The sequence below is a fragment of the Pseudophryne corroboree genome, chromosome 6 (assembly GCF_028390025.1).
Source record: "Pseudophryne corroboree isolate aPseCor3 chromosome 6, aPseCor3.hap2, whole genome shotgun sequence".
In the NCBI taxonomy this organism is placed as follows: domain Eukaryota; kingdom Metazoa; phylum Chordata; class Amphibia; order Anura; family Myobatrachidae; genus Pseudophryne; species Pseudophryne corroboree.
In genome coordinates this window covers 388,650,218-388,664,816 of record NC_086449.1, presented here as the reverse complement: position 1 = coordinate 388,664,816, position 14,599 = coordinate 388,650,218, and the positions used below count along the sequence as shown (strand labels likewise).

The following is a 14,599-nucleotide window of genomic DNA, read 5'->3' as shown; positions in this document are numbered from 1 at the left end:
GCCCATTGTACTGGCTATTTAACAGGGGCCGGTGAGGCAACATCTCCAGACTCCAGTACACCTATTATGCTGACTTTTTGCTGTGATGCTGATTGTATTGACTATGCTGTGAATCCTTGACAAAGGTCCTGGTTTGGACCGAAATGTCGGATGGATATGGACATTACCTCTGAATTGTGAGATTACCATTAATATTAAATATTCTTTTTGCTGAAATTCTTTTTGGAATCTGGTGAATGCTATCTGTTCCACTTTCGTGGTTCATCCTGTATAAAATGAGAGAGATATATATATATATATATATATATATCAGTTATACCCTTATCCTGCGCTGATAAATTGCTGCCTTTCCTAATTCGATCCTTTTGTTAGTCAGGACCAAAACTACACACCACCAAACAGTGAATCAGGAGGTGCTAATTTCACTTTCCAGTTATTACCAGCAATTACATTGACCACATATGATCATAAATAACAATTTTATTAAAAGCACATTTACACAAACAGAGATAACCCTTTCATATACACAGTTAAAATTTGTGCCATAAATGAAATGAAGGGTAGTATAAGTCTCTTCAACCCTGACGCGTTTCGTCCACATAGGACTTCTTCAGAGGGATGGTCAAAGAAGCTGGTAAAAAACACACATTTAAATGAATGTATGAATAAACATACATAATTTTCTCAATCAACATTAAATAAGCAAAATTAATCATACAGATAAGGAGAGATGAGGACATTGAGTAACAATACAATATATCAGGAGATGGACATTCATGAATACTAGCAAAAAAGTGTCTTTGAAGTTCCACATTGATGGTATATACAGTGGTACAATGATGATACAAAACCAAAAATATAAGGCAATACATACCTATACAATCAATTCAGATACTGACAATCTGTGAAATGGTCAGGCTCACCACACCATTTAGAATTCAAATTATTCGCACAGTTCTAAAATACAATTTGATGTGATTATTTTACACACAAAAAAATATAATGGAAAAAATACCCGTATGAACTATCCATATAACTTACTTATAGATCCACTGGACCTCTATTCCCAATATCTATGGGTCTGTGAAAGATGTAAATCCTATTTAAAAACCCTAAATGGAGATGGTATCCATTAATTTATTTTTAGGCAAAAAATTAGTATATCAATAAATAAAAATTAAAATATAATAAATAAATAAAAAATGAATGAAAAATTAATAAATAAAAATAAATATAAATAAAAAAATAAAAATAAAAATATAAAAATAAAAAGTGAAAATTAAAAATAAAATAAAAATAAAATTAAAAATTAAAGAAAGAAGAATATATGTATATAAATATATACATACCTACTATAATAATATTAAATATCCAACCAATGGGAGAATCCACCAAAGAGAGTGGCCTATGATAAATTAAATCAAACTTAACATCAATATCCGATACCCATATCATATTATTAATGTTACAACTCCTACCTAAAGTGAACCTATACTTACACAGTCCTGTGTGTTCATTAGTGATCTCCCAATGTGATAGTGACTAGTGAGTGAAAATGTGGGACTATAAATACCCTGGACTATCATTCCCTCACTTCCTGTTTTAATTAACCAATGAAAATTGTAATATGAAATTAGCCTTAATTAACCCCTTAAAAATGATTCAAAACAACCCTTGGTTTATATAATGTTTAGAAACTAGTACAAGTGCTATTTTAATAGAAGTAAGTGTGTTTTTTAAATAAAAACGAACCTAATTAAGGACCTATATAATACCGGATATGACATCATCTCCGAACTAAACAGGGCCTAAATGTGTTATAGATCACTAAAAAACTATATAATGGGGCCGATGAAATTTATATTGTGTCACACCACTAACTACGGCGCCCAGCTTATGCTCCATTTAACTGTCTAAACCGCGGCAACCAACTACTGTTGGAATCACGGAGATCGCCCGTGCGTTCCAACCACGGCAGCGGTGGAATGCACTTCCTGGTAACCAAACAGGAAGTGACGCGTGTGTTCCATCCGCGACCACGGCGGAACCTTATGCGTTCCACCCACACTCGCGATGGAGCGCAAATTTATCCTCGCCCAACGGAAAGCCACTATATTAAGGCAGCCATCCTAAAACTTAGAAAGTGACCTAAACGCAGTCCCCCACAACGGATTGTTTAACATATATCATGTGCCCTTACTTCATTATTCCCTTAAGTGACCTCATTAATTAATGGGATGTAATGATGACGTATATCCCTATAAATAATGAAAAAGAAAAAAAGTGATAATAGAAAAAAAATTTTTTTAATAAAAATAAACAAATAAATATAAATAAATAAAATAAATAAAAATAAAACATTAATGAAACTCCATAGATTGTTTAGTAATTTAACAGTTCATACCGGTATCTTTCCCTTACAGAATCTCATTAACATTTTAAATAAATTCAGTATATTCCAATATATATACATAGATACCAATTCCAAGTTATAAGAAAGAGACAATATCTAATCCTTCATTGAGTCCCTTAGGTGATAACGTATTTAGGGTATATATCCAAAATGTTTCTCTCCGTGATAATGCCAAATCCCTATCACCACCTCTGACATGCGGTTTAATGAGCTCCACTATAGTAAATTTCAAGCTCTTTATGTCTGAATTATGTTTCTCAGAGAAATGTCTAGGAAGATTGTGAGTGGTTACTTTGTTCTTAATACTTCTTAAATGTTCCTGTATTCTTAATTTAGCCTGTCTTTTCGTTTTTCCTATATAAGACAGGCCACACCCACAGTCTATCTTATAGATCACATACTCAGTAGTGCAGGTGACCCTGTCTTTAAGTTTATACAGGTACCCATTGTCCATTTTGACTTGAAACTGGGATCTAACCATATGTTTACAGCATATACAATGCTGACATGGGTAGCATCCCCCCCGACTTGATGATTTTGTACAAGTATCACTAATCGGCTTCAGCCGACTAGGTGCCAATATATTTTTTAAATTATTGGCTTTCCTATAGACCATGTTCGGTTTCTTTGGTAAACTTGACCCCAAAATAGGGTCTTTGAGAAGTAAGCCCCAATGTCTTTCCATAATTCTTCTAATTGTTCCTACATCACGACAATATTGCGTGATGAAAGGTCTAGTGAATTGTTGGGGACGATCTTCAACTTTCACTTTCTCTATAATAAGTTCATCCCTATTGCGACATGCGGCCCGTTCTCTAGCATCATCTATCAAGCCTGGACTGTAACCCCGTTCAATAAATCTTTTCCTTAAGACATTTGTTTGCTTCCAATAATCAACTGTTCTACTACAATTTCTCCTTATCCTTAGAAATTGAGAACACGGTACTCCCTCTTTCCATGCGGGATGATGGCAACTAGACATAGGAATAAAGCTATTAGCGTCTACTTCCTTAAAAAAAGTACTGCTGATGACCTTGCCGGATTCAGAACCTTTCAACTCAAGGTCCAAATATTCTATAGAGGACCTACTGAACTTATGTGTAAATTTTAAATTAACATCATTGGTATTTATATGCGAGATGAAATCCATTATACTTGAATCATCCCCCTGCCAAATAAATAAAAGATCATCAATATATCTCCGGTAATATTTTATATGTGCTTTCTCAAATGCCGTTCCATAGATGAACTTGCCCTCCCATTCACTCATGAAAATATTAGCGTAAGAGGGTGCAAATTTGGTACCCATAGCCGTACCTTGTTGTTGTAAATAACAGGAGCCTTCAAATTCAAAAAAATTATGCTCCAAGATAAATTTAATACATTCAATGATAAAGGAGACTTCTTCAGGAGACTTAAGGGGATCTTTACTTAGCACATTAAGAACAGCTTCCATACCCTTTTTGTGGGGGATAGAAGAATACAATGCCTGTACATCTACTGTGATCCAACAATCACCTTCTGTCCATACATAATTATTAAGTGTTCTAAGAACACTAGCAGAATCTTTCAAATATGACTTAGAATTTTTCACATAAGGTTGTAGTTTGATGTCTATATAATGAGAGACATTAGCCGTTAAGGAATCAACCCCTCCAATGATAGGGCGCCCTGGTGGGTGATCCTTATTCTTATGAACTTTAGGGAGTTGGTAAAAAACAGGAATTACAGGCTGTTTATTATTTAAATATTCAAGTTCTTGCTTACAGATCAAATTCGAGCTAAATTAGCTCGAATTTGATCTGTAAGCAAGAACTTGAATATTTAAATAATAAACAGCCTGTAATTCCTGTTTTTTACCAACTCCCTAAAGTTCATAAGAATAAGGATCACCCACCAGGGCGCCCTATCATTGGAGGGGTTGATTCCTTAACGGCTAATGTCTCTCATTATATAGACATCAAACTACAACCTTATGTGAAAAATTCTAAGTCATATTTGAAAGATTCTGCTAGTGTTCTTAGAACACTTAATAATTATGTATGGACAGAAGGTGATTGTTGGATCACAGTAGATGTACAGGCATTGTATTCTTCTATCCCCCACAAAAAGGGTATGGAAGCTGTTCTTAATGTGCTAAGTAAAGATCCCCTTAAGTCTCCTGAAGAAGTCTCCTTTATCATTGAATGTATTAAATTTATCTTGGAGCATAATTTTTTTGAATTTGAAGGCTCCTGTTATTTACAACAACAAGGTACGGCTATGGGTACCAAATTTGCACCCTCTTACGCTAATATTTTCATGAGTGAATGGGAGGGCAAGTTCATCTATGGAACGGCATTTGAGAAAGCACATATAAAATATTACCGGAGATATATTGATGATCTTTTATTTATTTGTTTATTTTTATTAAAAAAAATTTTTTTCTATTATCACTTTTTTTCTTTTTCATTATTTATAGGGATATACGTCATCATTACATCCCATTAATTAATGAGGTCACTTAAGGGAATAATGAAGTAAGGGCACATGATATATGTTAAACAATCCGTTGTGGGGGACTGCGTTTAGGTCACTTTCTAAGTTTTAGGATGGCTGCCTTAATATAGTGGCTTTCCGTTGGGCGAGGATAAATTTGCGCTCCATCGCGAGTGTGGGTGGAACGCATAAGGTTCCGCCGTGGTCGCGGATGGAACACACGCGTCACTTCCTGTTTGGTTACCAGGAAGTGCGTTCCACCGCTGCCGTGGTTGGAACGCACGGGCGATCTCCGTGATTCCAACAGTAGTTGGTTGCCGCGGTTTAGACAGTTAAATGGAGCATAAGCTGTGCGCCGTAGTTAGTGGTGTGACACAATATAAATTTCATCGGCCCCATTATATAGTTTTTTAGTGATCTATAACACATTTAGGCCCTGTTTAGTTCGGAGATGATGTCATATCCGGTATTATATAGGTCCTTAATTAGGTTCGTTTTTATTTAAAAAACACACTTACTTCTATTAAAATAGCACTTGTACTAGTTTCTAAACATTATATAAACCAAGGGTTGTTTTGAATCATTTTTAAGGGGTTAATTAAGGCTAATTTCATATTACAATTTTCATTGGTTAATTAAAACAGGAAGTGAGGGAATGATAGTCCAGGGTATTTATAGTCCCACATTTTCACTCACTAGTCACTATCACATTGGGAGATCACTAATGAACACACAGGACTGTGTAAGTATAGGTTCACTTTAGGTAGGAGTTGTAACATTAATAATATGATATGGGTATCGGATATTGATGTTAAGTTTGATTTAATTTATCATAGGCCACTCTCTTTGGATTCTCCCATTGGTTGGATATTTAATATTATTATAGTAGGTATGTATATATTTATATACATATATTCTTCTTTCTTTAATTTTTAATTTTATTTTTATTTTATTTTTAATTTTCACTTTTTATTTTTATATTTTTATTTTTATTTTTTTATTTATATTTATTTTTATTTATTAATTTTTCATTCATTTTTTATTTATTTATTATATTTTAATTTTTATTTATTGATATACTAATTTTTTGCCTAAAAATAAATTAATGGATACCATCTCCATTTAGGGTTTTTAAATAGGATTTACATCTTTCACAGACCCATAGATATTGGGAATAGAGGTCCAGTGGATCTATAAGTAAGTTATATGGATAGTTCATACGGGTATTTTTTCCATTATATTTTTTTGTGTGTAAAATAATCACATCAAATTGTATTTTAGAACTGTGCGAATAATTTGAATTCTAAATGGTGTGGTGAGCCTGACCATTTCACAGATTGTCAGTATCTGAATTGATTGTATAGGTATGTATTGCCTTATATTTTTGGTTTTGTATCATCATTGTACCACTGTATATACCATCAATGTGGAACTTCAAAGACACTTTTTTGCTAGTATTCATGAATGTCCATCTCCTGATATATTGTATTGTTACTCAATGTCCTCATCTCTCCTTATCTGTATGATTAATTGTGCTTATTTAATGTTGATTGTATGAATAAACATACATTATTTTCTCATTCATTTAAATGTGTGTTTTTTACCAGCTTCTTTGACCATCCCTCTGAAGAAGTCCTATGTGGACGAAACGCGTCAGGATTGAAGAAACTTATACTACCCTTCATTTCATTTATGGCACAAATTTTAACTGTGTATATGAAAGGGTTATCTCTGTTTGTGTAAATGTGCTTTTAATAAATTGTTATTTATGATCATATGTGGTCAATGTAATTGCTGGTAATAACTGGAAAGTGAAATTAGCGCCTCCTGATTCACTGTTTGGTGATATATATATATATATATATATATATCACCAATCACCAAAGTCCACGGCACTCACAATATCCAAAGATTGGCGTACAGATAAATAAGCCGGTGCCCTCCCTGGTAACAGCATGCGCTGTGTCCAATATAAAAATGCAACAACGGGCGGCACTCACGGCACAGTAAGAAAGACAGACAGGCTGGTCTGATGTTCGATCAACGTTTCAATGTCTTTACGGCATTTTCGTCAGGATCCTGACGAAAATGCCGTAAAGACATTGAAACGTTGATCGAACATCAGACCAGCCCGTCTGTCTTTCTTACTGTGCCGTGAGTGCCGCCCGTTGTTGCATATTTATATATATATATATATATATATATATATATATATATATATATATATATATATATATATATATATATATATGACAAGAATTACTCTCCCACTGCGCTATTTCAAATAAAACACTAAAATTAATTAATTATATGGCTGCCTGTATCCTCTAAGTTCCCTGTTAGGAGGAACTAAATGTGTGAAAATATGAAACGAAATAGAGGAGATGGCTCCAAGGGAGTTATATCAACGCCCTACCTAAAAACGGACCCTTACAGTACTCTCCGGATAAATTACGTCAGATAACAAATACTAACATAAAAATTTATTAAAACAACATATAAACCCGACACAAATGTTCATAAGTATACAGAGTTGATACATTTACATTTGTCGCACAATTTGAACAATCAGTTTGTAGTGATGAGGAAAAAGCGTAGATATATCACTACGATTTCCTCCTTCTCCTTATTGTAGATTCGGAGGTAACATCAGATACAGAGACTTGGCTGTCAGCACTGCACCACTGGAGGGTCTACCACGTGTTCTAAATTGGTTAGATATTATACCCATTTGAATTGCCTTCACTCCTGAGTCTCTGAGTGTCAGGTTCAAGCTGCTGACCGACGAGGTTCCTTATGCTTGCGAACCAGTTAGATTCTATACACATATGAATCTTCCCCATATTCGAATATCTGAATGTCAGACTCAAGCTGATGATATATGAGGTATGGTCCTCGCTGTATCAATCAAGTCCCATTGAAATATTGAAACGTTGTTCATACATCTTTGAATGACCTTTTATGTGCTGGCAATATGTTCTGAAATGAAGAGATTTTACCCCTGATGAAGTCTTGGAACAAGACGAAACGCGTTGGGTTATTTATCTATCTATTATCTGATGTTACCTCCGAATCTACAATAAGGAGAAGGAGGAAATCGTAGTGATATATCTACGCTTTTTCCTCATCACTACAAACTGATTGTTCAAATTGTGCGACAAATGTAAATGTATCAACTCTGTATACTTATGAACATTTGTGTCGGGTTTATATGTTGTTTTAATAAATTTTTATGTTAGTATTTGTTATCTGACGTAATTTATCCGGAGAGTACTGTAAGGGTCCGTTTTTAGGTAGGGCGTTGATATAACTCCCTTGGCGCCATCTCCTCTATTTCGTTTCATATATATATATATATATATATATATATATATATATATATATATATATATATATTATAATTTTGTAAAACCAGGCTAGCGCAGTATCCTTAAAAATACAGCAAATTTAAATCGGACAATGTACCACATTCAACGATTAGTAGGTACATAGTGAATTTATATGTAAACTGAACGGGACAATTACACCACAATGTTCAATGACTAGAAAAAAATGGGAATAAAAATATTACTATTTTTTTTTCTGCTGCTTATGATAGTTTTAATGAATCTCTCTTTTGTTTATGGACCTTTTATCCTTGTATAGGGTTTAGCAGATGTACAGTTCTGTTGCCAAAGGCGGCTCAATGGATAATCCATTTTGTAGCAATACAGGGGGTCATTCCGAGTTGATCGTATCTGTGCTAAATCTAGCACAGCTACGATCATGTTCCCAGACATGCGGGGTGTACGCCCAGCACAGGGCTAGTCCGCCCCGCTTGTCTGTCTGCCCCCTCCGCCCCCTGCACAAGTACAAAAGCATCGCACAGCGGCTGATCGTCTCTGCCCCTGGTCGCAGCACCCCCCCCCCCCCCGCACTGTCCGGCCACGCCTGCGTTGGCCAGACCGCGCCCACATAATGGCGGCCAAACGCTGCCGTGTCACCCCCTCCCGCCCAGGGACCACCTCTGCCTGTCAATCGGGCAGAGGCGATCGCTAGGGAACAATGGCCTTCGGCCGTCCAGCATGTGCCGGCTCACTGCGGCGCCAGCGCATGTGCAGATCCAACCCGATCGCTCACTGCAGTTTCTCGCAGCGATCGGATCGGAATGACCCCCACGGTCTTGTGGCTTCATTTAAAATCATGCCTGTGTACCTAGCGTGCTTCTTCCTTATTTTAGTTTTGAAAAAAAAAAAAAAAAAGCAAATAATTAAGATACACCTAAAGATTTGATTTTTGAAGTCTAACTAAGAAATGGTACCCAAATGTGTGTGGGTGTGCGCTTTCATATATAATTTCTACAAAGAGCCATCACTCTTGTGCTTAGAACAGATGCATCCTGGTGCCCTCCATATTAGCCCTTTAGACAAAAAGATGCATGTGTGTGTGTGTGAGATTATTATATATATATATATATATATATATATATATATATTATAATCTATCTGCTATTTATTTGGCAGGGGGATTTAGAAAGTATCTCAAAGTTTATGGATCATCTGAATAAGAATGACTATAATTTGAAATTTACCTTTAAAACAGACCCCACTTCCATTGATTACTTGGATCTCGAATTGATGGGACACAATTTAGAAGGAGTCACCACTAAGACTCATTTTTAAATCTGTCGACGCAAACAGTTACATACCCAGTGACAGCTGTCATCATTCTGTTTGGAAGAATGGGGTACCTTACTCTCAATTCGTCAGGATCCGTAAAAACTGTAGTGATATCAATAGTTATTGGGAACAGTCAACCATCTTATATAACAGATTTATTGGAAGGGGATATAACATTAATTTTTTGAACGAAGCCAGATGGAAAGCTTCCAAAAGATCTAGGGTCGAACTAATAAGAGAAACACCGCCCACTTCCCAAAGTATGGGCCAATCTAGACCTTTTGTCACTCAGTTCAGTAAAGATGCTAATAAAATAAATAAAATAATAAAAAAACATTGGAATATACTACAGAAAGACCCCATTTTAGGACCCACTCTACCAGATAGACCAAGGTTAGTCTTTAAACGTGCTCCAAATTTAAAAAGTATGATAGCACCGAGCACCCTCAAAGTGGAGAAGCCTACTAACACTCCAAAGGATTTCCTTTTGGGCAATAAATGGGGTTGTTTTCCATGCACCCACTGTATCTGTTGCAAATATATGCAAAAGGCTAATGTGAAAATAATACTAGATAATGGTAGTTTACACTCTTTGAAAGATCGGGTAACCTGTATGACTGAATACGTGATCTATAAAATAAATTGCCCTTGTGGTCTGTCCTATGTGGGCAAAACGAAACGTAGATTAAAAATCAGAGTCCAGGAACATCTGAGGAATAATAAAAATAAAATGTCACACAGCTTGCCCCGACACTTTGCGGAAGTTCATCAATCAAATGTGACCGGGCTGACTTTCACAGTATTAGAACATATTAAACCAGATATAAGAGGAGGAGATCGAGATCTAATATTAGCCAAACGAGAGTCATATTGGATCTACACACTAAATACTTTACATCCGATTGGTCTCAATGAGAACATCGATATAGTCTCCTTCCTGGGTTGTTGATTCAGGTTCATTATTCTGGTTAAAATAGAGTACATTTTGGAAATATGATATTTATATATCCTTAAGATAAGAAGTAACTATTGATGATATGGGACGTCTAATCATTTGTTATGTTTAACCCCCAATAATAAGAGAAGTCTTCTATGTAGCACTCTATATGTTATGAATAACCTGAATCACACTCTTTGTATGTTATAATAACAAATAACCTAATATTTAGGGCTATTCCTTTCATGTACCATTTTGTGATCTTCCAATTATGACTGTGTGAATTATTGTTTATTCACCATACTCTATAAATGGGATATATGGATCTCTCTAATACAAATCAGCAAGTAATTAATAAACTATGTGAAAATAATTTTTTGTATGTCATATTATATTATTATTATCGTTTGTAAAGACATTGAGAAAATAGCGTTCAAATTCCATCGATACGCATTCTGTCAAAAATGTGGGATACTTTAGAGTGAGATACTATATACCATATAACACTAATACCCTTTTGAAGTATAGTGTATTGTTAGAGTGGGCGGAATGCCTGGTGTAAATAGGGATCGATATTGTGCGCCTCACCGTCTGGACAGGTGGAACGCACAAGCGCCTGTCGCGGGGGTGACGTACAGCGTTCCATCCTCAATATGGATGGAACGCACAAGTTCGTGTTGCGGAAGTGACGCGTTGCGTTCCACCTAGTAATGGATGGAACGCACGGGTCCGCGGACACGGACTCTTTCTCTCCGTTTGTTGCACCGACCGGGATCTGTAGTGATCCCAGATCGGATGTACCCTTTCTGAGCTTAATTAAAATTCACGATTTGTCCCCTCTGGGCTTGATACATTTATTTAGATTGGGAAGTGCTAGGATTGAACGGAAGTTCATGCGTTCCACCATACGATAGGTGGAACGCAAAGCCGAAATAAATGATTTTTTTTTCCATTTAAATCCTCTATTCTATACCCCATATTATCCTACAGACTTATGAACTTAACCTTTATAAGTTTAAGAATAGAATTGCAATTGGGGGGGTTAAAAAAGCCCTCTATAGCTGTTTTATTGCTTGACCTATCAGCAGAGAAAGGAAGTGATGTAATACCTCTACAGGTATAAATAGGTCAGGCCCTCATAAGTCAATTCACTTGACATTGAGGAGAGAAGGCAGTCACCAGGTCCAGGATCTCACTATGTAAGTAATCAGCATATCCCTTTATGGTTCACTAAAAAAAATGTTTAAATTAGTTAACTAATTAAATCCACTTAATTTCTAGTTGGTCGCCTTTGGCCTATCTGGATTTCTGTCCGGTATCTTTGATTCTAGTTTTAAAAGTAAGTTAATTTATAACCCTGATAATAGAACCTTAATTTAAAGGCTTGCATATACCTTATCCAAATCCATCTAATTTATTTAGATTTTATCTGATCTCCCCCAAACCCTTGAAGACCGTTTATAATTGGCTATGGGCACTTTCTAAACTCAAATGTGAGTATAACTATTGTAAATGGTTAGTTATAATAGTAAATTAAATTTATTCTGAGACAACCCCCTTTCTCTCTAGATACTTCCACCATACTCTACATGGAAGACCTTTGATGTTTGAGATTCATTTAATGTGAGTGACTAATGTCATCTTTATAGCTCAAAGTATGAAAAGTAACTGGGTTCTTTCTGACAGACTTTATTCTCTTTAGAGTACCACACATCAAATACCTTTTATTAACAGTGGAATACGGTTATCACTTATAATAAACTTTATGGTTACACGGGACCCACCCGAAACAGTACCCATAGTAAGTAGTCATTACCTAAAATTGTGTCTGTTGAGAATATTTCTCTCTCTTCTCATTGTCTGATGATACTCTGTATGTATTAATTATCTACTCTTGATTATTAGTTGAGTGAATATATATTTTGAACAAATATTAGGTACTTTGTTAAGGAAAAAGAATGTTGAAATTGAAATGCATTTTATGACATCAATTGATATTCTTCTTTTCTTGCTCTTTACTCTCCTTCTTCCTCTTTCCTCCATGACCAGCTACGAACTGTACCCCTGATGAAGTCCTTATAGGACGAAACCCGTTGGGTTTATGAAAGTATTTATGAAGTGTTACATATGTACAAATGAATAATGTGCTTATGAACTATTATACTTCTGTATGATTTTAATGTTTTTAATGTTTTGATTAAAAAAATATTGCTATTCGGTTCATGCTGGTTTCCAATATCTGGAGTTGAAGTCACAGTGCGCCCTCTGAATACTTTTATCCATTATCTTTGTTTATCTCCCACTAGCAGGGAGACTTTCCTATGAGGTGCTGCCAAATCCTATATAGCGCGAGTTTGGGTTATTGTTGTTTGTTTGTGTGTATGTATGTATGTATGTATGTATGTATGTATGTATGTATGTATGTATGTATGTATATATATATATATATATATATATATATATATATATATATATATATATTACACACACAGGTTACACATATAGAAGGGGTGTGTGTGCCCCGAAACGTTAACGTTGGTGTATTCTTTATGATCCCTGGTATTTTTGTGATGTAATCATTAAATCCAGGGTCGTATGCAACTCCAAGACTGGACAGGAGGGCAGTGGGATGATACTTCCCATATCAATCCTGGTTGTGTTGTCTGATCCTCTCAGGCTCTCCCAGGTGCCTGTAGAATTGTCCCATATTATTTTGTAACAATTAACTTTTAACTATTCTGCATTGTTATCTTATGCTTTGAATTGCAAGCTTGTTACTGGGCCTTCCTGCTCATTTGAAGGGCTCATTAATAGTGGTGGTAATTGGTTGGACTTTTCCAGGCTCTGTTCTAGAAGGTCTGTAATCCATCAATGCTCTGTAGGTTAGGGGCTCCAAAGTGAGATTTCTTCCTGTGTGTCCTGGCATGGATCTGCTAGAGGTTTCTGTAAAATAGAGAGAACTTGAAATTGTGTTAGTTTATAATTAGTGTTTGGTCTCTAAAACAGAGCTGTAAAGGAGATCAAATCTTCACCATTAAAGCTTTTTGTGCGATTGTGATTATCAGAGACCACATCAGAACAACCAATAGGCTGATCTGACTGCAGCCTAAGAAAATTGGCATTTGGGAGCAACGCTGAGGCCATTGGGCACTAAAATTAAAGCCTCATACACACTAGACGAGATTTTGAAAGATCTCGCTCAGAAGGGCCGATCTGAGCAAAATCTTTCACAATCTCGTCCAGTGTGTACACTTCCGCGCATCGTTAACGACCTCCTCCCTCGTCCGTACATGTGCGGATGAGGGAGGTCCTCATTAACGACAGCCATGCTGCAGATGCAGCATGGCTGTCATCCCCCCCCCCCATTTTAATATCTATCACTAACACAAGATCGTCGTAGTTAACCCCAAAACCTAAAATAAATGGAATCCGTATTGATACTGTACTTCTCTAAGATTCTGTCTATTGTTATGGGCACTACATATATCGCTCATACCTTTCAGTGTGTATGCACCAATGATGAACAATCTTGTCCATATTGGCTTGAACGCCTATGGAGCTGGGTGACGGGGAGTGAAGAAACTTCAATCCCCCCCCCCCCACCACCACCACTGGGTCGCCCGTCAGCCTTATTGGCCGTTGGGCACCTCCGCGGCACATTGCCTAATGTGTAGGGCCTATTACTTGTGTGGGGGTCACTAAGATTCTGTGTTTTGTACGGCAGTTAATAGGATGCTCTCTGCAGTGGGAGGGGAGTCACTAAGATGCTCTGCAGTGTATAGTGGTCACTGTTATGCTCTGTTTTGTGTGGACACTAGGATGCTCTCTACATTATAACAGTCACTAGGATGCTCTGTGTATTGTATGGAGGTCACTGGGATGCACTATATTGTATGACATCAGTGGGATGTTTTTGTGTATTGTACAGCAATCACAAAGATGCTTTGCATAGTATTAGGATGCTTTGGGATCCAGTCAGGATCCTGGCATTCGGGATCCTGGCAGTCAAAGTTTAGACTGCCGCACAGGGGAGGGTTCGGGTCCGTCACTGGGGTGTTCTGTGAAACGTCCAATTTTACTTTGGCTAGATGAAAAACCTAGGGAAGCATACTT

General features: G+C 36.4%; 1 protein-coding gene and 2 long non-coding RNA genes across 3 annotated transcripts in view; 1 reads left to right on the top strand and 2 right to left on the bottom strand.

The window, feature by feature from the left end:
* Positions 1-493: 493 nt before the first annotated feature.
* On the bottom strand, positions 494-1,120 carry LOC134935308 (uncharacterized). Its single transcript, XR_010180044.1, has 3 exons — positions 1,042-1,120; positions 875-957; positions 494-631 (listed from the first exon to the last, which is right to left on the bottom strand). It is a non-coding gene; the product is annotated as an uncharacterized LOC134935308 (long non-coding RNA).
* A 4,889-nt stretch (positions 1,121-6,009) lies between these two features.
* Positions 6,010-6,635, top strand: LOC134935306 (uncharacterized). Its single transcript, XR_010180043.1, has 3 exons — positions 6,010-6,088; positions 6,173-6,255; positions 6,499-6,635. It is a non-coding gene; the product is annotated as an uncharacterized LOC134935306 (long non-coding RNA).
* Positions 6,636-12,173: 5,538 nt separating this feature from the next.
* Positions 12,174-14,599, bottom strand: part of LOC134934579 (uncharacterized) — a 157,004-nt gene continuing 154,578 nt past the window's right edge. Inside the window, exon 8 of the mRNA XM_063929987.1 lies at positions 12,174-13,429. Coding sequence (XP_063786057.1) covers positions 13,278-13,429 — 152 coding nt within the window. The 3' untranslated portion in view covers positions 12,174-13,277. The remainder of the gene's footprint in view (positions 13,430-14,599) is intronic.